At 40.2% G+C, this 24,418-nt stretch overlaps 1 protein-coding gene across 1 annotated transcript; it reads left to right on the top strand.

Annotated features, from left to right (window-relative positions):
- The first annotated feature begins 28 nt into the window (after positions 1-28).
- SARAF (store-operated calcium entry associated regulatory factor) lies at positions 29-24,100 on the top strand. The gene is made up of 7 exons (XM_043454189.1): positions 29-174; positions 4,889-5,309; positions 14,712-14,890; positions 18,452-18,869; positions 20,735-20,864; positions 21,899-22,050; positions 23,288-24,100. The coding sequence occupies exons 2-7, from the start codon at positions 5,207-5,209 to the stop codon at positions 23,311-23,313; spliced, it is 1,008 nt and encodes a 335-aa protein (XP_043310124.1). The 5' UTR covers positions 29-174; positions 4,889-5,206; the 3' UTR covers positions 23,314-24,100.
- Positions 24,101-24,418: the final 318 nt, after the last annotated feature.

The raw sequence follows: 24,418 nt of genomic DNA, 5'->3' as shown, positions 1-24,418 counted from the left end.
GGCATTCTTTAGCTTTCTTCAGAGCGCACCCACTTCTCTCTCCGCTCCATCTGGTAATAAAGGAGCTGGAAGGCCAGTTGGGTGGCCTGCACTTGGCTTCTCACTTTCTGACACGGAACCGGGGTTCTGGTGAGACCCACCTCCCGAAGTAGGAGCGGCGGAACCCAGTAACAGGTGGGATTTAATACAAATACAAACGGGATTTAATACAAATTCGAGCTCTTGGGAGTCTGTGAGAGTCGGTTTTGACTAGGGCTAGGAAAAAAGGAGAAAGCAGAGGTACAAATACATTTAGTTAAGTCGTCCTGCAAATCGATTGAACATTTACCAAGTATGAAGTGATTAAAAACTAGATACAGTTTCTGTCCTCAAGGAACTTGCAGTTTAGTGAGACAAACACGAAAAGGTGTAAAATAACAACAAGGACAATTGCTAGGAAAGTGGATAACTAGTCCAATGAAAGTATGATTTAGATCCGTCAGATAACTATTTCCCTGAGGGACAACAGCAGGATGGACAGGTGCATAAGTAGGAGAGAAAAGGGAAAAGCCATCCTGGGGAGAAGATAGTGTTTGCAGGGGTGGGGAAGGGAAAGAGCACATTTAGGAATCCTTTTGGGGCACAAGCCCTGGTGGCTGAGTAAAGTGCATCTTCCCTAATTTGCTTTTGTGAATACAAAAGGGTTGGGCATTGCAGACATTTGTTCTCCATGACATTAGTGGGCAACTGGGATTATTCTTCAGATTAGAGGGGTCTATATTCTTTTGCATCCGTGGTCATGAGGAAATCCTAAGTGAATATGCTCTGATTTTTTCCATGAGATCCAGTGTTTCCAGCTTAAGAAAAAAAAAAAAAGCGCTACCCTAAGGACTATTTTTTTGGACAACAGATGTTGTTTAGAGTCAGTTGAGACCTTAAAAACAGTATTTCCAAATGTATTTCAAAGACCACTTAAAACAGAATTCTTTGGGATGCTTCTTAAAAATGCACATTCCTAAGTTCCACTCCAGACATTCTGGCTCAGAACTTTTGTGGACAGAGCCCAGAAATCTGAAATTTTAACCAGCTTCCCAAAGATTTCCTATGCAAAGCTTGAAAATAATTGTCTGAAGAAGGTGGAATGTCAGGAGTTTTCTTCTCATCAGTTTTCCAAGTGAATCCTAAGCATTAATAGGGCTTCCCTGGTGGCTCAGATGGTAAAGAATCTGCCTGCAATGCCGAGGCCTGGGTTCGATCCCTGGGAGGGAAGATCCCCTGGAGGAGAGAACGGCTACCCTCTCCAGTATTCTTGCCTGGAGAATTACATGGACAGAGGAGCCTGGCATGCTACAGTCCATGGGGTCACAAAGAGTTGGACACGACCGAGTGACTTCCACACTTCATTTCACTTCAGGCATTAATATTACATCCTTTAAATGTCCTTTAAATATTCTTACATAAATTTATAGTTTCAAAAACTTTTCATTCAGATAGTTTCCTATCTTCCAAAATCAACTTGCGAAGATGGGGATGAGAGGAAGAGAGCTATTTTTTATCGAGCAGCTGCTATAAACACTTATCTGTTGCTTTAAACACTGATCTAATTTAATCCTCTCTACACTTTTGTAAGCTTGGAATTCTTAACTCTTACAGATCAAGTCAGAGACATCTCAGAGAAGTTTTAAAAAAATATTTTGTTGTAGAAAAAATTTAATATATAAAAAAGTAATAAAATAGTAAGTAATCAGAAGTGTCTAATGAACTCCCATGTACCATCAGCTACCTTCAACAGTTAACACACAATGTTGTTTTATCTATATTCACATTCACTTTCCTTTACCTCCCATAGTATTTTTCCCAACGTTATTTTGGTTATTTTGAAGAAAATTCCAGATATGATTTTAATAGCTCAGTATGTTTTGAAAATGATTCTTAACAAAACTACAGAACATTTATCACACCTAAACAATAATTCTTTAATATTGTTATATATCTAGTCAGTGCTTACATTTCCACTTATGAGCATAAGTGTCTCTTATAGTTTATTTGAATCAAGGTCCAAATTGATTTCATATATTGCTATTGCTATGAATCAGAGATGTTTTTAAAAACTGCCTTTTATCATATAGCTCTCAGCTTGAATGAAAACTCTTCAGAACCTTTCCTGGACATCCTCTTTATTTTAGCATTTCACGTCATATTACCTTGTTTCCTTCTTGAAGGCACTTATTATTTATCTGAACTATATTATTTGTTGGCTGTCTCTCCCACTAGAATGTAAATTAGGTCAGTCCTTTATGTTTTGTTTACTACTGTCTAAAAGTGTATGTGGCCAATGATGGGACCTCAAATAACAGAAATTCTTTTAGGGTAATTAGTGGCCTCTACATTGCAAAATCCAAAGGTCACTTTTTGATCCAGCCTTTCAACAACAGTGGACACTGGTGACCATTCTTTTTCTCAACTGCCATACCACTACTCTCCTGTTTGTTTCTTATACCTCACCAGAGATCGCTTTTCAGATTCTTTCCAGGATCTTATGCTAGAAGTTCAAATGTTCGTATTCTCTTAATTTGGTCCTGGGCCTGTGTCTTTGTTGGGCTTCCCTGGTGGCTCACAGAGGAAGTAATCTGCCTGAAATGTAGGGGACCCCGGTTCAATCCCTGGGCTGGGAAGATTCCCCTGGACAAGGGAATGGCACTGCACTGCAGTATTCTTGCCTGGACAATTCCATGGATAGAGGAGCCTGGCAGACTACAGTCCATGGGATGGCAAAGAGTTGTGTGGAGACTAACACACTTTCGCTCTGTCTTTGCTATATCGAAATTCTCTCCCTATGAATTGTATCTCTTCCTATGACATTAAATACTGTTTTCATTTTGGTAATATAAATACAAAGTTCACCTTAGCTTGGAAATTTAGACTTGTCTGTCCAAGTGTCTATTTAACATGTCTATCTGGGTTCCTAACAGTCACCTCAAAGCTACCATGTGGAGAGACAGATGATTCTAAGGGCATGAGCTCGCTGTGTCCCCCTTTTCTGACAAAGCAATAAAGCTGTCCTTTTCTACTTCACCCCCATCCCCCCAAAAAAAGCCTAATATGTGGAGACTAGAATTCTCTGTTATCTTTATTCCAGTCCTGCTTGGTCCTACGCCATGCTACCATTGTTATGCCTCTTCTCGTTCCTTTCTTTCCCAAACCTACTTTCCTTCAGTTGCACTGCCTTTGTTTGCCTCTCCCAACCTCCAAGTTTTGTTTTATTCACTGTATATCCCCAGTGCCTAGAACGCTGCCTTGCAGGTACTGTTAGATACTAGTAGATGCTAAATATAGAAAGGTACTCATCAAATTAGTGAAGGATGTGCCTCAAAACACAAAGCTAGGGCTTTTGCATCTGCCATTCCCCATATGGTGAAGGCTGTTCCCTGATATTTGCATTTTCTCATCATTCCCGTCTCAAAGCTTCAAAATCACTTCCTCAGCAAGGCTCTCCCTGAAGTTGCCTCCTAGGTCTCTAGTGCTGTTGTTAAGTGTCCGACTCTTTTGTGACCCCATGGACTGTAGCCTGCCATGCTCCTCTGTCCATGGGATTTCCCAGGCAAGAATACTGGAGTGGGTTGCCATGTCCTCCTCCAGGGGATCTTCCTGACCTAGGGAGTGAACCTGGGTCTCCTGTATTGGCAGGCAGATTCTTTACTGCTGAGCCACCAGAGAAGCCCCAGTCTCTATTGCATTACTGTTTTATTTTCATCAATGCACTATCACTGTTATCTTTGTTTATTAATTTATTATTTCCTTTTGTCCTGTTTCTTATCAGTGTAAACTCTATGAGAACAGGGACCTTGTCTGTATCCTCTAAGCCTAAAACAGCACCAGATACATATTAGGCACTCAACCTATGTTTGTTGAAGGAATGAATGAATGGAGAGAAACCCAGGCCTCTCAAACCTCAAAGATAACGCCTATGCACATAACTGTTTTCTCTGGCTGGTTCTTTATTTAGGTGGTAGTTTCTCCTCCAAATATCTTGTAAATTGCCACTGCCTCTACGTAGAAGGAAATATGTAAAAGTTCTGAGCTTCGGAAACCAAACTATATTTCCACGCCACCTCTGTCTCAAATCCACTCTGTATTTAGCAAACAGTAATGGGGTCGCACTCACTGTAAAAGACCCTGATTCTGGGAAAGATTGAAGGCAGGAGGAGAAAGGGATGACGGAGGATTGAATGGTTAGATGGCATCACCGACTTGATAGACATGAGGTTGAGCAAGCTCTGGGAGTTGGTGGTGGACAGATAAGCATGGTGTGCTGAAGTCCATGGGGTCGCAAAGAGTTGGACACGACTGAGCCACTGAATGATGTCTTAGAGTCGGACTGTGCGACTAACACTTAATGGAACACAAATCTTGCGCCAGATACCATGCTAGGGGCTGAAGATATAAAGTTGAGTAAGACACAGTAACGTCTGTCGGGAAGGTTATTGAGGTTTTATAAATACATAATTGACTACAGTTAGACTTTGCCTGGGGCTTCCCTAGTAGCTCAGCTGGTAAAAGAATCCGCCTGCCATGCAGGAGACCCGGGTTCCATTCCCAGATAGGGAAGATCTCCTGGAGAAGGGATGAGCTACCCACTCCCGTATTCTTGGGCTTCCCTGGTGGCTCAGACGGTAAAGAATCCGCCTGTAATGCGGGAGACCTGGGTTTGATCCCTGGGTTGGGAAGATCCCCTGGAGGAGGGCATGACAACCCACTCCAGTATTCTTGCTTGAAGAATCCCCACGGACAGAGAAACCTCGCAGGCTACAGTCAAAAGAGACTCGAAAAGAGTCGGACACGACTGAGCGATTAAGCATAGCAGAGCACAAAGACTTTGCCTAATAATGGTTTCATTCTTCAACCACAGCACCTTCGCGTTGAACCCTCAGGTGGCCGGCCCTCAGCCCAGCTCACAGCCTGTGCGGCCGCCCTTGGCTCCGCCCCAATGACGGCGCCCCGCCCACGCCCCGCCCACAACGGTGACCACTCTGGTCCCCACACGCGGCGCAGCGGTAGTGACGTCAGAGTGGCGCACGGACCGTCTTGCGGCAGCGGCTCTGCGGCAGACCTTCGTTTGTCGGCGGCCCGAGCCACCGGCGTCAGTGCGTAGCGGCGGGTGGACACCTGCAGCCCCGGCTCTGGCCCGCGAGTGCCCGGCTGCCGCGCGCCATCTTCGCTCAGCGCCATGGCGGCGGCCGGCGGGCTGGCAACGACCGGGCGCTGCGCTCCGTCCAGCCTCCTTTTGCTCCTGCTGGTCGTGGGCACAGCCCGGTGCTGGGACGAGCGCGGTGAGTGCCGCCCACACTCCCCCCTTCCCGCTGCCTTCAGCCAGTGGAGGATCATCTCCGCTCGCCGCCCTTTGAGCCCTTCTGCCGTAGTTTCTCGTTTCCGTCCTCCTGCCTGTCGCGCGTGCGCTTCCCCGACGTCCTCCCGGACGGGTGGACTATGGGGAGTGGGCGGGGCGGGTCGATCCTGGCTTGGTTACCATTTCCTTCTCCCCTCCCTGGACGCCCGGAATTGGCCCACCCTCTCCTTTCTCGGGCGACAGCCCCTGTCCCCCGAGTCTGGGTGGCAAGCTCGACCCTCGCCTGCGCGTCCTGCTTTGTTGTCAAGACTCCCTGACGTCATCGTCGCTGGCATTTGTCTTGGCTGCCTGTTGCTATACCTGGCGGTTGCCACAGCACCCGCAGTGTCTGAGTCACATTTAGCGGACAGGCTGCAGACATTGGAGGTAGATTGTTGTTGTTGTTGTTGTTGTTTAGTCGCCCAGTCGTGTCTGACTCTTTGTGACCCCATGGACTGCAGCACGCCAGGCTTCCCTGTTCTTCCATCTCCCTGAGTTTGCTCAAGCTCATGTCCATTGAGTCGATGTTGCATCCGACCATCTTATCCTCTGTTGCCCCTTCTCCTTCTGCCTTCAGTCTTTCCCAGCATCAGGGTCTGTTTCAATGAGTCGGCTCTTTGCATCAGGTGGCCAGAGTATTGGAGCTTCAGCTTCAGCTTCAGCATCAGTCCTTCCAGTGAATAATCAGGGTTGATTTCTTTTAGGATGGATTGATTTGATATCCTTGCTGTCCAGGGGGCTCTCAAGGTTAGCAGAGACATAGACTGTGCTGTTTATGTGAGCGCAACTCATGCTGCTGCTTCTGACTATTACAGTGAAGTCCATTGCGTTACATCAGCTTTTCTCACTGAATTAAAAAATATATATATTATATTTTGGTGATGGTACATAATAAGTGATTTTTAAGAAAATTATTTTATATCACTGTGTTATTTGAATTTTCTAATGACGTTTTATGGGAACCGTAATATTCCATATAATTAATAATGTATGTGTGTATATATACACACAGTCTTTCCTATTAGTGGTGCATGCTGTTAAATTGGAGTGATGTAAAAAGTGATTTTCAAACAATGAAAACATCATTTTTGCTTTGCGGAGTATTAAAGCATGGGAAGTGTACCAGTATTGCTGTAGTGATTTGCTGATAGGAAATGACTGTGTTTTGAACTTCAGGGACAGATTTATTTTCTTAGCTTCTTATTACTATTTTTAAATGCTAAAAAGAGGAGGTGTTATTGTAAATACTTGACTTTGACTACTCTTTTGATGTTGATGTTTTACTAAAAAGTCAAGTTGGATTTAAATGTCTATACATTTTACATATGTATTTCTAGAAAGTTTTATATAGATAGGAGACTTTGATCAGATTTATAATTTATAAACTGGATTAAAACATTAATTAGTTGAACCTTCAACCTTTCTTAAATAAAGAAGTGAGGTTTACAGATGAGTCAAGGGAATGAAAAACAGGAACCACATTTAAATCAATGGTGAACTGCTTCCTGGTAGCTCTTAGTCTGCCTGCTCTATAAAACTATTGTTCTGGAACAAAAGGCACTGAAATATTTTCAGAGTAAACACAGTCTTAACTACTTGGCCTTAACTTTCTTTTGAGGAACTGTTTATCTTTTGTTTGACTTTGAATGTACTTACTTTGTCCTTAGCTAAAACAAAGCAATAATATGCCCAGAAAAGAAAAATTGTACCAGTTCTAAAGAGAGTACCTAAAATTTTTCAAAATTATTTATTGAGCTACTTTGTATTTGTTATTCTTCTGGGTGTTGGATACATAGCAGTGAACAAACAGTGTTTTGCCCTGAAGGAGTTTACATCTGTTGAGAAATAGACAATAAACAAATCAGGTAAAAAATCGTGTTGTATTGTAAATAGTGGTACTATTTAAATATGTGTACTCAGTTGCTCAGTCGTGTCTGACTCTGCAACCCCATGGACTGTAGACCCCCAGGCTCCTCTGTCTGTGGAATTTTCCAGGCAAGAATACTGGAGTGGGTTGCCACTTCCTTCTCCTGGGATCTTCCTGACCCAAGGCATCGAACTTGCATCACCTGCATTGGCAGGCAAGTTCTTTACCACTAGCACCACTGGGGAAGCCTCAATAGTGGTGTGGACATTGATAAAAATAGGATACGGAGAACAGAGTGTGTAGGTAGAAGCAGGGAGTTTCAAAATATACATTAGTCAGGGAAGAAGTCACATTTAAGGTGATAATTAATGAGAAATCTGAATGGACAGATGTGCTGTGACCTGTATTTTATTTTATCCTACTCTATTCTATCTGGTCGTGTCAGGAGGATCCCCCGGAGAAGGGTTAGGCTACCCACTCCATTCTTCATGGGCTTCCTGGTGTCTCAGAGGATAAAGAATCTTCCTGCAATGTGGAAGACCTAGGTTCCATCCCTGGGTTGGGAAGATCCCCTGGAGGAGGGCATGGCAATCCACTTAAGTATTCTTGCCTGGAGAATCCCCATGAACAGTGGAGCCTGGTGGGCTACAATCCATGGGGTCACAAAGAACAGGACACACAACACACATATGTGCGTGTATATGTGTGAGTGTGTATTTATATATATATTTAATATGACCAGTATTTTAGAGGCTCATTCTGTCTGCTCCTTGGAAAACAGACCATAGTGGGTGAGGGTCGGGGGGAAGCTGGGAGGCCAGTGAAGTTTCAAGAGAGGTGATGGTTTGGGCCACGGGAGAAGCCGTAGAGTTGATGAGAATGGTTGGCTTCTTACTTGTTTTGAATGTAGAAATGACAAGATAATTCTGCTGGATTAGACATAGGGGTGGAAGGAAGAGAAAAGACAAAGATGACTAAAAGGTTTTTGGTCTGAGTGGCTAGAAGGATGGAATTACCATTTCCTGAGATGTGGGATTGTGGGAGAATCAGGTTTGGGGTTTTATTCACCTTAAGCTTGAGACCTCCTGTGAGTAAATTTCGATTTGTGAGTCTGGATTTCAGGGAACTCTGTGTGACCCTTGACTGATGTGGAGTAAGGTTGTGAGCATTTTGTTCTTAGACCTTGTCTTAGTTGAAACTTCTGTAACAAAATACCATAGACTGGGTGGTAAGCAGCTTTTATTCCTCAAATTCTGGAGGCTGAGAAGTCCAAGATAAATGTGCCAGCATATTTGGTGTCTGGTGAAGCCCCTCGTCCTGCTCTGCAGATGGCTGTCTTGTTAACATTCTCACATTACAGAGCGGGGGTGGGGAGATGGGAGCTCTGGTCTCTTTCTATTCTTAGAAGGGCACCGATCCCATCATTGGGGCTCAGTACTCATGACCTCATATAAAACTTATTGCCCCTCAAAGGCCCTGTCTCCAAATGCCATCTCTTGGGGATTAGGGCTTCACATACGAATTTTGGGGGACACAAAACGTAGCGGCGTTTAGGATCTCTAGGAGGAAAGATGCTGTGGAGTTTATGGTGATGAAAACCCATAGGGATGTGTGTGCGTGCTAAGTTGCTTCAGTCTTGTCCACTCTGTGCCACCCTATGGACTGCAGCCTGCCAGGCTCCTCTGTTCATGGGGATTTTCCAGGCAGGAATGCTCGAGTGGGTTGCTGTGCCCTCCTCCAGGGGATCCTCCCAACCCGAGGATCGAACCTGCTGGGTCTCTTAAGTCTCCTGCGTTGGCAGGAGAGGTTTTTTTTTTTTTTTTTTTTTACCACTAGTGCCACCTGGGAACGCTAATATTTTTTATACTTGATCTCCTATTATGTGTCAAGAACTCTGTTAGATAATTTTAGTAAATCATATCTAAGCTTCACAGCCAGTTTTTTGGTTAATCTTATCTTTCTTTACTGGTAATTTCTATACAGGTAAGTAAAGTGACATGGCCAAAGTCATATTGCAAGCTGGTGGTGGGAATTTAGTTCAGTGTTCTCTGCATTATCTCAACCCTTGTGCAACAAAGTCAAGTTTATTATTCCTATTATTTAGTTTGGTAATACTTTCTGATTTTTTAAACCATTGAACATTTTCATTGTTACAATTTTTTATTTAGTAGGAGGTAGTATGGGTTTAATATACAATAGTTTATTTTAGTGTAGCTCTGGGAAATTTAGATCTTTGGCTCACATGGAATTAAGTTTTTATATAGTCTTAGGTGGATTTTATTCTGGGGCTTCCCTGATGGCTCAAATGGTAAAGAGTCTGCCTGCAATGTAGGAGACCTGGGTTCAGTCCCTGGGTCAGGAAGATCCCCTGGAGAAGGGAATGGCAACCCACTCTGGTATCCTTGCCTGGAGAATTCCATAGACAAAGATTCTGGTGGGCTACAGTGGGATCACAAAGAGTTGGACACGACTGAGTGAAAATTTCTGTCTCTCTTTCTGTAGGTGGGTTCTATTCTAATTGTATAGTCAGTTATGACAAAACATTTATTAAAGAAGGCATCCTTTTTCTACTGAATTAAAAAGCCCACTTTATCTTGTATTGAATTTCCACGTATATCTGGATTTATTTCTAGACTTTCTTTTGTTTCACGATTCACTAGTCTGTTTCTGTTACTGTTCATACCATTTTGCTTATTTTAATTTTATAGTAAGCTTTATCACTTGGTAAAGCAATGCCTTCTTTTTTTTTAATTGATGTATTGACTGACAATGTTTGTTTTTAGGTGTCAACATATGTTTGGTATTTTTTTTAAGATTGTTTTCCATTTAAAGTTGTTACAAAATAATGGCTCTATTTCCTTGTACTGTATAGTCTATCCTTTTAGCTTATTTAAGCAATGTATTCTTTTTCAGAAAATTTTTTGACTATTTATAGACATTAATTTTCCCAAGCCTTTAACATAATTTCTTTCTAGTTCCAAAGAAGCCCAGTTGGGTTCTTGGTTGCAAGTGCCTTAAATTTATTTAGGTTTTATTTATATATATATTTTTCTTATATAGATCACATATTGACCTTAAGTTTGTTTCTAGATATTTTATGGATGTATATAGCAATTATACACACATATATAGTATATATATGTAATTTGTCATATAAAAATATAGTAATTTGTCAGTAATTTGAGATAGGCTTTAAATTTTCATCTGTAATTAGACATTACAGTTATAAGAAGAGCTTTGGTCTTTTGGAAACCTGACAAAATATCCAACCGTCTTGTCAAATTCTCCTAATATAACAGAGTTGTCTTTTGGAAAGTTCTCTTGGATTTTGTAGGTTCAACAGCTCTAAATAAAATGTTATTTCTTTTACTCTCTGTACCAAACATGACAGACAGTGTTTGATGATTATCAAAAGCTGTTCTCTTCTTTCTTCTCCTTGTCTTTCTCCATATACATACTGGAAAAGTCAAATACTTATTTTACTTGAATCTCTTGACACTAAGTGATCTTGTCAATCTACTGGAGGAATTCTGGGGAAAGTATCTTTAAGTTTTGATGGAAAATTATTAATCTTATTTCTCTTTTCTTTCAACCCTCTCTTTTTTAAAATGATGAAATATTTTAATATCAATTACAGGCCATAAGTAAATCCTTCAGTATAAACCTTTTTAAAATGAACTTTTCCCTATATAGTAAAAATAACATTACATCTAAGGAAATTAAGCCTAATTTCTTAATACCAGTTGATTACTTATTTCATATTTAGATACCACAGTTGTCCCTGAAATGTCTTAACTAGTTTGTTCAAACCTGGGCCCTGTCTAGGACCATGCATTGCGTGTGATTGAATTATCCCTTAAGTCTTTTGAAAATATAGAAGGGTCTCTTTTTTTCATGCCTCTGCTTTGCTGAAGGGATTGGGCCAGTTGTCCTTCAGAATATCCTACCCTCTAGATTCTGTTTTCTCATGGCATTGATTTAGCTAGTAAACTGAATGCTAGGTTCAAGGGATTGATTAGATTCGTATTAAATACTTTGGGAGGTTACATCACTGGAGATGGTGTAATACGCTCTGTTCTACCTTCGGCAGTGCTAAGTTTGACAAGTGGATTACAGTGGCTCTGTTTCTCCTTTGTGAAGTTACATTTCCCCCCTCTTGTGACTAGAAAGCACTCCTGTAGTGTTACTTGGCACCATACCGATATCCATTTGCTTAATGATTTTAAAACTAATTAGTCCGAATCTGAATCTGTTCTTTAGTGGGTTGTAAAATGATGATTTTCCTATTACTTTCCTCTGCTTTTATTGACTGATATTCTTCAGTAAAGTTGAGATTATCTACTGTTTCAGATTATAGTTCTGGCTAGAGAGTCAGGATAAACATTTAATTTAAAATCCTTAATTACTCATTTTCAAAGGAGGTGATTGATTGGTAGCCACTTTAAGTATAGACAAATGAGTTTTTGGCTTTCTCTCTGAGTGTTATTATGGATTCTTGGGTTTTCATAGATTGAACATGATTTGCGAAGTACAGTCTCTGTCTTACTGGTCCGTCTTGCTTTTGGTGTCTTAAGATCTTTCTAATCCCAGGATCATAAACATATTCTGTTGGGCTTTCTTCCAGTATTTTTAATTGGTTGTATGTTTTATGGTGAGTGTTTAACCATCAGGGATTAATTTTTATACATTGTGCACAGGATGATCAATTTTCCTAATCCTGTGGTAGTGTTTTTATTACTATAGGTTTAATTGGGGCTTCCCTGATAGTTCAATTGGTAAAGAATCTGCCTGCAATGCAGGAGACCCAGGTTCGATCTCTGGGTGGGGACGATCCCCTGGAGAAGGGAATGGCAGCCCACTCCAGTATTCTGGCGTGGAGAATCCCATGGACAGAGGAGCCTGGTGGGCTATAGTCCATGGGGTCACAAAGAGTCGGACACAACTTGGTGACTAAACCACCACATAAGTTTAATTACATATATATTTTGTTAGCTATGGTCCAGTTTTCCTTTCTTTTGATACTGGTTTTTGGCTGTCTTTTTACTATTGTTTTATATGTTATTATTTTATATTATTTTTAGTTTTGTTAAGAGAATATGGCCAATAATTCTCAGCTTAGTCTAATTAATTAAGCTATTTTTGGTAAATATAAATAGGATATGTATTTGCTGATGTCAGAGAATATCTATGATTAGGTGGAAAATCATGTGAAGACTCATGTGCACTGTATGATTCAATTTTATAAAAATAAACAAGAATCAAAACAGCCTCTGCATATGTATCTGTTTGTGTGAGCAAGAAGCTACTTACCAGGCTGCTAGTTTTGGTTATCATAGAAGTACCAAGTTGGAGGAAGAGTGGATCTCTTATTTTAAAGGGAAAACGAGTTACTTTTAGACTTTAAAAAACTATAAAATACATATGTATATTTCACAACTATACACGACTTGGGGAAACTATCTAGGGATGTAGCTTCGTCTCAAGGTTCCACGGGCTGCTATTCAAGAGTACTTTCCGTGGACTGCTATTCAAGAACTGCCATTTCCCGTTCCTTTTAAGGATTGCATTGTGTGTGTCGGGTTGGTTCTCAGTTTTCCCACCTGCTCGTTTGGCATTTGACTTATACTTAGGACTAACGGCTAGTCCGGGGCTTCCCTGGTAGCTCAGCTGGTAAAGAATCTACCTGCAATGCAGGAGACTCCAGTTTGATTCCTGGGTTGAGAAGATCCGCTGGAGAAGGGATAGATGACCCACTCCAGAATTCTTGGGCTTCCCTGGTGGCTCAGCTGGTAGAGAATCCGCCTGCGATGCGGGAGACCTGGGTTCGATTCCAGGGTTGGGAAGATCCCCTGAAGAAGGGAAAGGCTACCCACTCCAGTATTCAGGCCTGGAGAATTCCATGGGCTATATATAGTCATGGGGTGGCAAAGAGTTGGACACGACTGAGTGACTTTCACTAGTCCGTCTGCTTTCACCTTCTAGAATTCTGTTGCCATTTCCTTTCCTGTTTTGCCTCACCTTGTTTATTCACATCATCAAGACAGTTCGTTTATTGTACTTTCAGTGGAATTTGAGAGGCAGCACATTCTGCCAATTTGACAGGTTGATATAGGGAATTGCGTGCTAACAAAATGGTAGAAAGTGATGCCTGCTTCATCTGTAGCAGTGATCAATAGGTACTTCCATCAAGCCTCCTGGCATCCACAAAGCTAATTATGGGGTAGTGGACAGTGTCAAAAAAACCCTGAGCCCCATAGCTGCCTGCTAGCCCGAGCGTGGTCTGAGTTGAGGCTCTGCCCTCTGGGTCTTGCTTGAGTCCCCCCAGTTGCCAGAACTGAGATCACTTTCGGGAACTGTAGCTTTAAGAGGTTTTAGGAGTCTTTTAGCTTTGCAAGAAGTACCACCAGTTTGAGGGAAAAATGGATGTTGAGTGAACCAATCCACAGTATCTTCCATCATAATCCAAAGATGATAAGTAGGAAGATTTTTCATTGTCTAGTAACACTTCAGAACTAATTCATGTACATCAGTGCTGGACTTAATTTCCTTGTTTTGATGTCTTCTTTTTAAACTGCTTTGTCAGTGTGGTTTTTAACTTGTAAGATAATGTAACTGTTTCTAACTTTTTAAAATTTTGAAATATTTAAAATATTTAAGCACACAGAAGTATACAGTGAAAATCCCATATCCTCACCACCCAGTTTTATTGAATCTTCACATTTTACTGTATTTGCAGCAAGTCTCTTCCCACCTGCAAAGTAATAGAACATTAGAGAGCTAAAGTCTCTTATCTCCCTCTCTCCTCAGAGATACTCTATTTAGTCAGTCCTGTGTGGTTCTCATACATTATTATATACATGTATCAACTTTAACAGTAAGGAGTGCTGTGTGGCCAGTTTTCAAGGTTCATGTAAAGCTGTCCTGCTAAACATTCTACAGCATGCATTTTGCTTGAGATGTTTTTACTGTTTCTATTGTGATACACGAATTCTAGTTCACTCATTTTAACTGCCGTAGATTTTGGGACTAGGCCAAAATTGTATTAAACCATTTACCTCTTGACAGACATTCAAGTCATTAAATATGCTCCAGGAGCATTTGTGTATATTTTTTGCTTTTTAAATTAACCATCGATGTTGTCATACAGTAGTACAGTATTTCAGGGTAATGTACTTTTGCCTCTGATTTGCAAAAATTATGTAGAACTTACAGTATAGAAGCCGTTTAGGGGGGCATCCATCCTAAAATGAAGGGAGGCCTCAGAGGTGTGACTTTCTGAATTTTGTGCGAAAGACCTGAAGGTTGTTGTGATGGCTTTGGGATTTGGGAAACTCCTTCGTCTACTCTTCCGTGGTCATCCTCAAAAGGCAGGACTCTGACTTTTGAAAGTATTTCCTACCACAAGGGTTTGACTAGAACGATTCTTTTTTATAGGACAAAATAGTTACCGTCTGTTTATCTGTGTTCTTACTGTTTCAGACAGAATATTGTTGCGGGACATAAAAGCTCTCACCCTCTACTATGACCGCTATACCACTTCCCGGAGGTTGGATCCCATCCCGCAGCTGAAATGCGTGGGAGGTACAGCTGGATGTGACTCTTACACCCCTAAAGTCATACAGTGTCAGAACAGAGGCTGGGATGGTTACGATGTACAGGTAATATTGTTATGTCGATGCCAGTCTAAATTGAATTTTTTTCAGAAAACTGTTTATTGAGACGTTGTTCAGTATTTTGGGCAAGCACATGTAGAAAATCTAAGGTTATGCTAAACTATATAAATATAAATCAGTCATCCATTCTCTGGAAAAAAGCTTCTCCGAAAGAAAAGGATTGCTTTTAAAGCCTGGAAATATTCATTGTAATTTTTATGTTATAACTTTTTTCTAAGACATTAGTAAGTTCTTAAAACTTTTCATATACTTGGGGGGTGGGGGGAAGATTTCTTCTGGTTGTTATTTTTCTGTCATTAACCTACCCTTAGAAAATAACGATGATTATTAAGGCATTGTAGATTGTAAGTAGTGGGGTTACATGTGTCGCTATTATGCTTCAAATGTTTATTTTAAAGTTGTTTTTGAACTGAGGATGGTTCTGAATGAAAACATTTCATTGGCCTCTGTTTATTGTCTTTAAGTCTCAGGTATTTTGTTCTTAGGCTCGACCATCTCCTTGAAGTTCCAAAATTTACTATCCTTTAGAAATGGAATAGATTTTATTAACTGAATTCAGTTTAAATCAGTACTATTAGATTTCTACTTTGTATCATACCTGCTTTCAAAAAGGACCTAAGGTGGTTGGTCATCTTGCAAGAAACTTGTGTTGACAATTTACTGTTCCATCAGAGTGATAGTCTTATTTGGTATAATCTTTAACCAAGTTTATGCAATTCAGGGAGAAAGTTCTTATTTGCTTGGTGATACTTGTTTCACAATACATTTTCATAGTCTTGCTAACTGAACCATGGGATCTTCAGGTTAAAGCTGAAATTACTTTTGTATTACTTTTCAGTCTTGATGGAAAAAAGATACTATCAGTAGTCATTCACTCGACGTATATTAAATAGTATAGTACAAAAATGAACAATGGAGTCACAGCCCCCGAGAACCTCTCTTCCTGGTAGAAAAGATGAGCCAAGCACTCACATTACATCTAGGTGCCAACAAAGCATTGTAAAGTTATGTGTTGTTGGGGGGATTGGGAAAGACTTCAAGAGGAAAACTGTGATGTGCTGTGTTAGTAAGGAATGATAAGATTTTTAGAGCTGAAGAGATAGAGAAGGGAGTGAATGGCAGAGCAAAGAAATCTAGATGCCATCATACATTGATTTATGTTTAGTAGCGGGAGAGAGCCTCCTTTAACTCTGAGAGTTTTTTTTTTTTTTAACTCTGAGAGTTTAAATATAATAATTAAAAGCCACTTCTAGTATATACTATTAAGGAAGTGACAGTTAACATGAAATACCAATAGAGATTGAGTTTGTCTTATTTACCTAAATCACTTCTAGTATATACTATTAAGGAAATGACAGTTAACATGAAATACCAATAGAGATTGAGTTTGTCTTATTTACCTAAATCAACAAGCTTTTAAATCTTCCTTCAAATGAAATTATTTAAAAAATGGAGTAGTGGTAGCAACTGCACAATAGAAAAATTACATATTATATTATCCAAATTAAAAACTTTTAGTCTTCCAGAAAGTGAAAAGGATGTACACAAAAGGAGAAAGCTTTTGCAGTCATACATCTGATTAGGAACTTGTGTCCAGAGTATGTGAAGAGCTGTTACAACTCAGAAGATAGATAACCAGATTTAAAAGTGGATAAGGCATTTAACTAGACATTTCTCTAAAGAAGATATACAGATGGTCAATAAACATGTGGAAAAAAAATGTTCCACATCATTAGCTCTCAAGGAAATAGAAGTTAAAACCTCAGTAAAATACCAGTTCATACCCAACAGGATGCCTGCCATCAAAAAGACGCAATAACAAATGTCAGTGAGGATGTGAGAAGCTCATACACTGCTGTTGGGAATGTGAACTGGAATAGCCACTTAGAAAAACTGGCAGTTTCTCAAAAGTTTAAAACATGTATGCCCCAGTCATTCCACTCGTAGGTGTTCACCCAAGAGAACCGGAAACGTGTGTCCACACGTTTGTGTCCACATACTAAATGTTTGCAGCAGCGTTTTTCACAGAAAAGCCAAGAAGCAGGAGCAGCCCAGCGTCCCTCGGTGATGAACGAATAAACAAAATGGGGTGTTTCCATACGAGGGAAGATTTCTGAGCCACAAAAAGGAATGAAGTGCTGATTCATGCTACATGTGTGAACCTTAAAAACATTCTGCCAATGAAAGAAGCTAGTCACATAGGACCACATACTGTATATTTCCATTTATGTGATATGTTCAGAATAGGGGAATCCTTGCAGACAGATTGGTGGTTGCCTAAAGTTGGGAGACTGGCAGGGAAATGGAGTGACTGCTCGTGGAGATGAGGTTTCTCTTGGGGGTGATGAGAACATTCCAGAATCGGTTGTGGTGATGGCTGCACAGCTCTGGGAACAGACCACAGACCAATGAGACGGGTGAGTGTCTAGTATGTGAATTGTATATGAATAAAGCTGTTACAGTGTACCTGAAGTCTGAGAGAGGAAGATATTGTCCAAAAAAGAGAAAAGCAACAGAACCAAGCAGATCTATTTTAGCTTCTGTTTTTAAAAAAGTTGTTAGAGAAGCATTCAGCTGAAAATAGTTAGAAAATTCAAACTACGCCTGGACTTTTTTTTTAAGCTGGAAAATTTGAGGCTAACATAGATTCTTTTTGTGTTTTTCTAAGTATCTTTAGAAAAAGCTTTAAGCACATTGCTTCTTGGATTGGACCTTGGGAATGGTAGTTCATGGTTTTTGTAGAATTTGTATGGAAAGTTTTTCTCAGAAGATTATATACTATCTCTAATGCTGTATGGAGCTACCAGGTACTCATATATGATGCTGATTTTTGAACCTTAAATGTTTTTAAAAAACCTCTATTTTTAAAGAAAGTTGCTTCAACAACAGTGATTAAAAAGTTGACATTTTAAAAAATTTGCTTAAAATTTGTAAATTAGGGAAGGCTTAATATGTACAAAAGAATTCTTCACATTTATATGTAAGAAATAAGGAATGGTAATAAATGAGCACTCCTGTACCCACCACCTAGCTTTAGTAGAACGTGAACATCACCAATATCTCTGAAGCTCCTAGTTTGCCCTCCCCCAGCACAGAAACACTCATTCTGAATTTTGCTTATCATTCCCTTGCTTCATTTTATTGTTTGGGCTTCCCTGATAGCTCAGTTGGTAAAGAATCTGCCTGCAATGCAGGAGACCCTGGTTTGATTCCTGGGTCGGGAAGATCTGCTGGAGAAGGAATAGGCTACCCACTCCAGTATTCTTGGGCTTCCCTTGTGACTCAACTGGTCAAGAATCCGCCTGCAATGCAGGAGACCTGGGTTTGATCCCTGGGTTGGGGCGATCCCCTGAAGAAGGGAAAGGCTGCCCACTCCAGTATTCTCTCCTGGAGAAGTCCAGGGGGTCCATGGAGAAGTCCATGGGGTCTCAAAGAGTCGGACACGACTGAGAGGCTTTCACTCACTCATACAGCCGAAATAATGTATATTGAGTGAAAAAAAAAATCTTATGATTCTAATAACCTATTTCTACTTTTTTGTCACAGTGGGAATGTAAGACCGATTTAGATGTCGCATACAAATTTGGAAAAACTGTGGTGAGCTGCGAAGGCTATGAATCCTCTGAAGACCAGTATGTACTTAGAGGTTCCTGTGGCTTGGAGTATCAGTTAGATTACACGGAACTTGGCCTGAAGAAATTGAGAGAGTCTGGAAAAGAGCATGGCTTTAACTCATTCTCTAACTATTATAATAAGTTGTACTCCCCAGAGTCTTGTAACCTCAGTGGAGTGGTTACCATCGTGGTGCTGCTTGCTATTGCCTTTGGAGTTTATAAATTCTTCCTCAGTGATGGTCATGAGTCACCTCCACCATATTCTGAGTATCCTCCATATTCCGATCGTTATCAGAGATTCACCAACTCAGCCGGGCCTCCTCCTGCAGGCTTTAAGTCTGAGTTCACAGGTATGTTTTCCTAGGCAATGGCAGTGAGTAAGTCAGAAGTCAGAAACCTGTGCTGGTTTCTGAAGTAGAAAAATGCTCACATTGGGAAACCAAAGCAGATTTGTCTTCTTATTTTTTACTTTTGACTTTTTTTACTGCTTTGGTTTTCTCTTTTAAGTCAATTGTGATTACTATTTTAAGGATGTGTGATTAAATTATAAATTACCTAGTCAGACTTGTTTAGATTTGGTAATAACCTTGAACTCTGTTTCATACCATACACAAAATTTTATTCATTAAATATTACAGAGTTCAACATAAAAGGTACAACAATTAGGTTTCCAGAAGGAAACATAGGAAAATATTTGTCACAATAGGCAAAAATGTCTTTGAGTACAAAAAATACCAGCCAAAAAGAAAAGATGGGTAAGTTAGATTAAATTAAGAATGTCTAGTCATCTAAAAACAACTTTAAGAGAGTGAAAAGGCAGGCCACAGACTGGGAGAAGGTATCTGTAAAACGTATTTCCAACAGAGGACGTTTGTCTACAATAAAGAACTCCCATATAGAGAAAAGACAGACAACTGAATTTTTTTAGTGGACAGAGGATTTGAACACCTTTTTTTTTTTTTTTTTAATAGTAAAAGAAGATATCCAGATGTCCAGTAAAAATTTGAAAAGGTGCTTAGCATCATTCATCTTCCGGAAAATGCAGATTAAAACCCGAGCTCTTAATTAACTACCATTTAATCATAATGGCTGACATTAAAAGCGCAGACTACCAAGTAATGGCAAGGATGTAGTTAACTGGAACTTGCTGGAAGAGGTTAAAATGATAAAACACTATGGAAAACTGTCAGTATGTATTGAAACTAGACACACGTCACCCAGTGACCCAGCAGTTTCATTCCGAGATGCACACCTAAGGGAAATGCACATGTGTGCACAGAAAGATGTGCACAGGCATGCTCGGGGCAGTTTATTCATAGCAGCCAAAAACTGGAAATAGAGTGTCTGTATACATTAGGATGAGACAAATTTTTTTTGTTTTCCCTCACACATTAGAATACTATAGAAAAATTTAGAAAAAACGAAAACAAAACTGATACATGCAGTGGTGAAGTTCGACTCTCATGGACATAATATATAGCAGACACAGAAGAATGTCTCTGTATGATTCTGTTTATAAAAAGTTCAAGACAGGGTAAAACCAAAGTGTAGTGGGAGAAGTCAGAGTCGGCTTCTCTTTGGCGTGGGAGTTGTCATGAGGGACTCTGGGTGCTGGAAAGGTTTTACTGATGTGGGGGGTGGTTACGCGCATGGGTAGAACATGCAAATGTATTACACACGGGATTATCTGTAAGAACTGTACACGTAGGATTCGTGCCTTCTTTTATGTATATCACACAGCAGTTTAAGAAAACCTTCCTCTGAACAGACGATATTTTTTGGGTCTCTTTAAAGACCTGACTTCCCAACTAACAAATACCCTCCACTTGGATCCTCCGCTTGACACTCAGGTGCGGCTCTCACCTGGCGCCTCTGGAGATGCCCACGAGGTAGAAGGGAAGTAACTGACACGTGTGGTCGTCTTCCAGTAGCTGATCTGGAGCAGGGTGGATGTGACCTTTCAGGAAGAAAGCTCCTTCCACTGTCCTGAAACACATCCCTCGTCCTCCATGTGTGTGGGAAAGGGAGGCACTCCTTAGTTATAAGAATGATTTTTGAGTACATTTTTTGAATATAACTTGTTTATAAGTTGAGACCAAAGTATTATTATTAAATCATACACATGAAGCAATTGAAATGTCATATTTTACCTTTAGTTTTGTAGGCGATGATTTGTTTAAGAGAGGATACATAAGAAAATCATTTTTATTTCCAGGACCACATGGTGCAACTGCTGGTTTTGGCAATGCTTTCACCGGACAGCAAGGGCACGAACGTTCAGGACCCGGGTTCTGGACTGGCTTGGGAACCGGAGGGATATTAGGATATTTGTTTGGCAGCAACAGGTAGGCTTTGCATTCATCTTAGCTCCTCTTCAATTCAGCCTTTCTTTAGCGGCTTGTAAATTTGACTAGTCTTGTAAATTTGACTAGATTTATTAAGGAAGTAAATTCTGGTGACATGACCCTGTTAAATCAGATTCTCTGGGGGTGGGGAAGGAATGCTGTCTGTGCTTCAACCAGTGTTAAATGTCTTGTTTCCTTTCATCTGTCATGCTTACAGATATGAGATAGGAGAGAGATGTTGACGTCTGAGAAGGCAGGAAAGAACACGGCATTTGGGGCACAGTTGGTATTCTTGTTAGTTGGAGAATTACAGAAGCAAGGGTTGAAACAGCTTGGGACCCATTTTTTTAAATGTCTTCAGTGTTAACTGTAGTTTAAGTTTATATTGTATTTGAGTGTGAATTCAGAAAGGAGCCTTTGTTCATGGCATTTTCATCCTTCATAGCAATGACCATAACAAGGGCAGAAATATAAAACAATATTTATTTCATGTTAATCCTCATATGATGGGCTTCCCTGGTGGCTCAGTGGTAAGGAGTCCACCTTCCAGTGCAGGAGACGTGGGTTTGATGCTGGGTTGGGAAGATCCCCTGGAGGAGGGCATGGCAACCCGCTCCAGTATTCCTGCCTGGAGAATCCCACGGACAGAGGGGCCTGGCGGACTACAGTCCATGGGGTCGCAAAGTGAAAAAGTGAGAAGTGAAAGTTGCTCAGTCGTGTCCAACTCTTTGCGACCCCATGGACTGTATAGTACATGGAATTTTCCAGGCCAGAATACTGGAGTAGCCTATCCCTTCTCCAGGGGATCTTCCCGACACAGGAATCAAACTGGACTCTGCTGCATTGCAGGCAGATTCTTTACCAAAGAGTTGAACACAACTTATCGACTAAATAACAACAACAAATCCTCATGTACCAGAAACACTATGGAAAAAAATACTCGATAAAAATTGTTTCCTGATAGTTTAGGAACAGGAAGGGATTTAAAAATCATAGTCACAAGGAAAATGCCTGCCCCGCTCTTTTCCTTCTAGAGCAGCAACCCCCTTTTCAGACTCGTGGTACCCGTCCTATCCTCCGTCATACACCAGCACGTGGAATAGCCGGGCTTACTCACCACTTCGGGGAGGCCCCGGAAGCTATTCAGCATGTTCAAGCTCAGAGCCAAAAACCAGAACAGCATCAGGTGAGAGCAAAAATCAGTAAGTTCATGTTCAGTAGAGTACAGAAGTAATTTGGACCTTACGATGATTATATATTTAGCAGTTATGGTTTAGGTGGTATACCTGCCAGAAATATTAATTGCATAATTAATTGCGATAAAAGTACAATTCAGATTCATTCTTTGCTTCCACTTCTCTTCTTTAAAACTCAAACAGGAATTTGGTTTAGAGATTCCCTTCTACTGCTAGTCAGGGTTTTAAGTTAAACCTTCCTGAACATTGGTATCCATCTATATTTAATTCTGTTAAATCTCTAGGGGTCCTTTAAGCTCTAAAGTGGGAATTTTCTAGGTAGAAGGCTGAACATTTCAGTTCAGTAAAGCTCAATAAAAATGTATTGAGCCATTCTTCCATTTACATTATTGTCAAAAATATGTTTATTGCAGTTGCTAAGAGGAAATTTTGTAAAGAAGCAGAAATGAGATATATATAAAAAAATTACTTGGGGTTAAGCATCCAGCTAATTAGCAGAATGGGGGTAGTGGATGATGAAGCAGTAATAGATTGCTGGGTTGGATTTTTCTTCTCTTCGCAGAGAGTAGAAGTTAGAGAACAGTGAATAATTCTTGAAATTAGGAGAGTAGAAAACTCATTCTCCATGGAAACAAGAATTGTAAGAAACCATATATATCAATTAGAAAAGAAATTTTTCTTCTTAAATGAAGAAAATCATAAACATTAGCAAATAACTTACAGGAAAGTCTGAAAAAGAATGAGGACAGATGGAAACACTTGTGGTCTTGTAACGTGTTAGTCTGTGTGTGAGTGCTCGCATGCGTGTTGACTAGGTAACATTTACCATCAAAAGTCCATAACCGTCCCCCAGGTTACTTCTGTTTACCACTGGACTCATGAGAGGCAGCAGTGCCTGACCTAGGCATCAGTGGCCTTTCTGCTGTTTGGCTTAGACTTTGAGAATTGCCTGTACTATGTCAGGCTGCCCCCAGAGAACACATCTTTGGTTTCTTGCTTAAAAGTTATTCACAGCAACTGTGATGCTGATGGGAGGACTGGAAGGGCTGTTGGGGGGCCGGGGCGGATGCTCTGTGTCATGCACAGCCCTGGGCCACAAGCTGCTTCTCTTCTTCCCTCGTATCTCTTACTCATTTGCTGACAGTAAATGTGTATTACTGTTGTCATTTTATAAGCAGTTGTAGTGCATTTCAGAAAACTAATATGAAATTTTCCTTCTCCTTCTAGGATATGGTGGAACCAGAAGACGATGAGAAAGTTAAAAGTTGGGGTCAAACACTGGATGCAAAAGTTCTGATGTTTCATCACTTTCTCTTATAAAACGTGCTCCCTACTAACAGCTGCGGAAAGGGAATATGCAAAAGTTCTGTGGTGTTTTGTCCTGTGTGGCTTTCTGTATTCTGTTATTTGAGGCTAAGAGTTGACATATGACAGAATGCTTATGTCATTCAAAAAGACAACTGTATGTTTGTGTAACACGCAGATGTGTATTGTATTTGAAAGTGATGACTCCTGTGGAATGCTAAGAATGTATTGTGTTATTTCTAAAACCTGTGATGCTGTAAGAATAAGAATGAAGGCTTTATACCAGTAGACACTGAATCAGAAATTTGCAGTTTTAGGTGGTTTTAGTTGTTGATTCATTATATCATAGAAATGATAATAAGCTATTTGGTATGTATCATTGAGTGTTTGCTGTTCTCCAAACATTTAAACCAAGCTTTGGACTGCTAATTATACTTACATGTATGTTTTGATCACTTCTGAGCTCAGGAGCTTTGAATCTGTCAGTGGTGGGTGGGGTTCTGGTAAATGAGAATTACCTTTTTTTAGGAAAAGGTAGAAAATAAGTATCTAGAAGGTTGTCATGAATGACTGTGCTGACAAAAAGGCTTGAAACCTCCATGTTCATTTTTTAAAGAAGGAAAGTTCAAGTGCTTCAAAGTTTTCTAATAGCAGAAGCATGCAGTTTTCTGTGGAATCTCAAATGTTGTGTAGCAGTGTTTCAATCTTACATTAAAATGACAGAAAAAATAAAAACAGGGTTTTGTTCTTTCTATCAGCCTCGACACAAGTCGGTGTTACTTTTTTCCCCAAAGGAAAAGGGATTCATGCAGAAGTCCTCTATCCCTAAACAGTAGTTTCCTGTGGTAGTCTTGCTTTAGCTACCCGTCACACACAAAACCTCAGTTCAGGAATTCCCAGTTATACTCATTAAACATCATTATTTTGCTGTGGAATACAGGAACAGATTTGTGTTGTTATTATCACTACATATGCCACTAATTAAAAAAATTTTTTTTTTCTTTTATTGCGATAACAGTTGATATACAGTATAGTGACTCACAATTTTTAAAG

Source organism: Cervus canadensis, chromosome 31 (genome assembly GCF_019320065.1).
Source record: "Cervus canadensis isolate Bull #8, Minnesota chromosome 31, ASM1932006v1, whole genome shotgun sequence".
NCBI lineage: Eukaryota > Metazoa > Chordata > Mammalia > Artiodactyla > Cervidae > Cervus > Cervus canadensis.
This window is presented reverse-complemented; position numbering and strand designations above follow the sequence as displayed.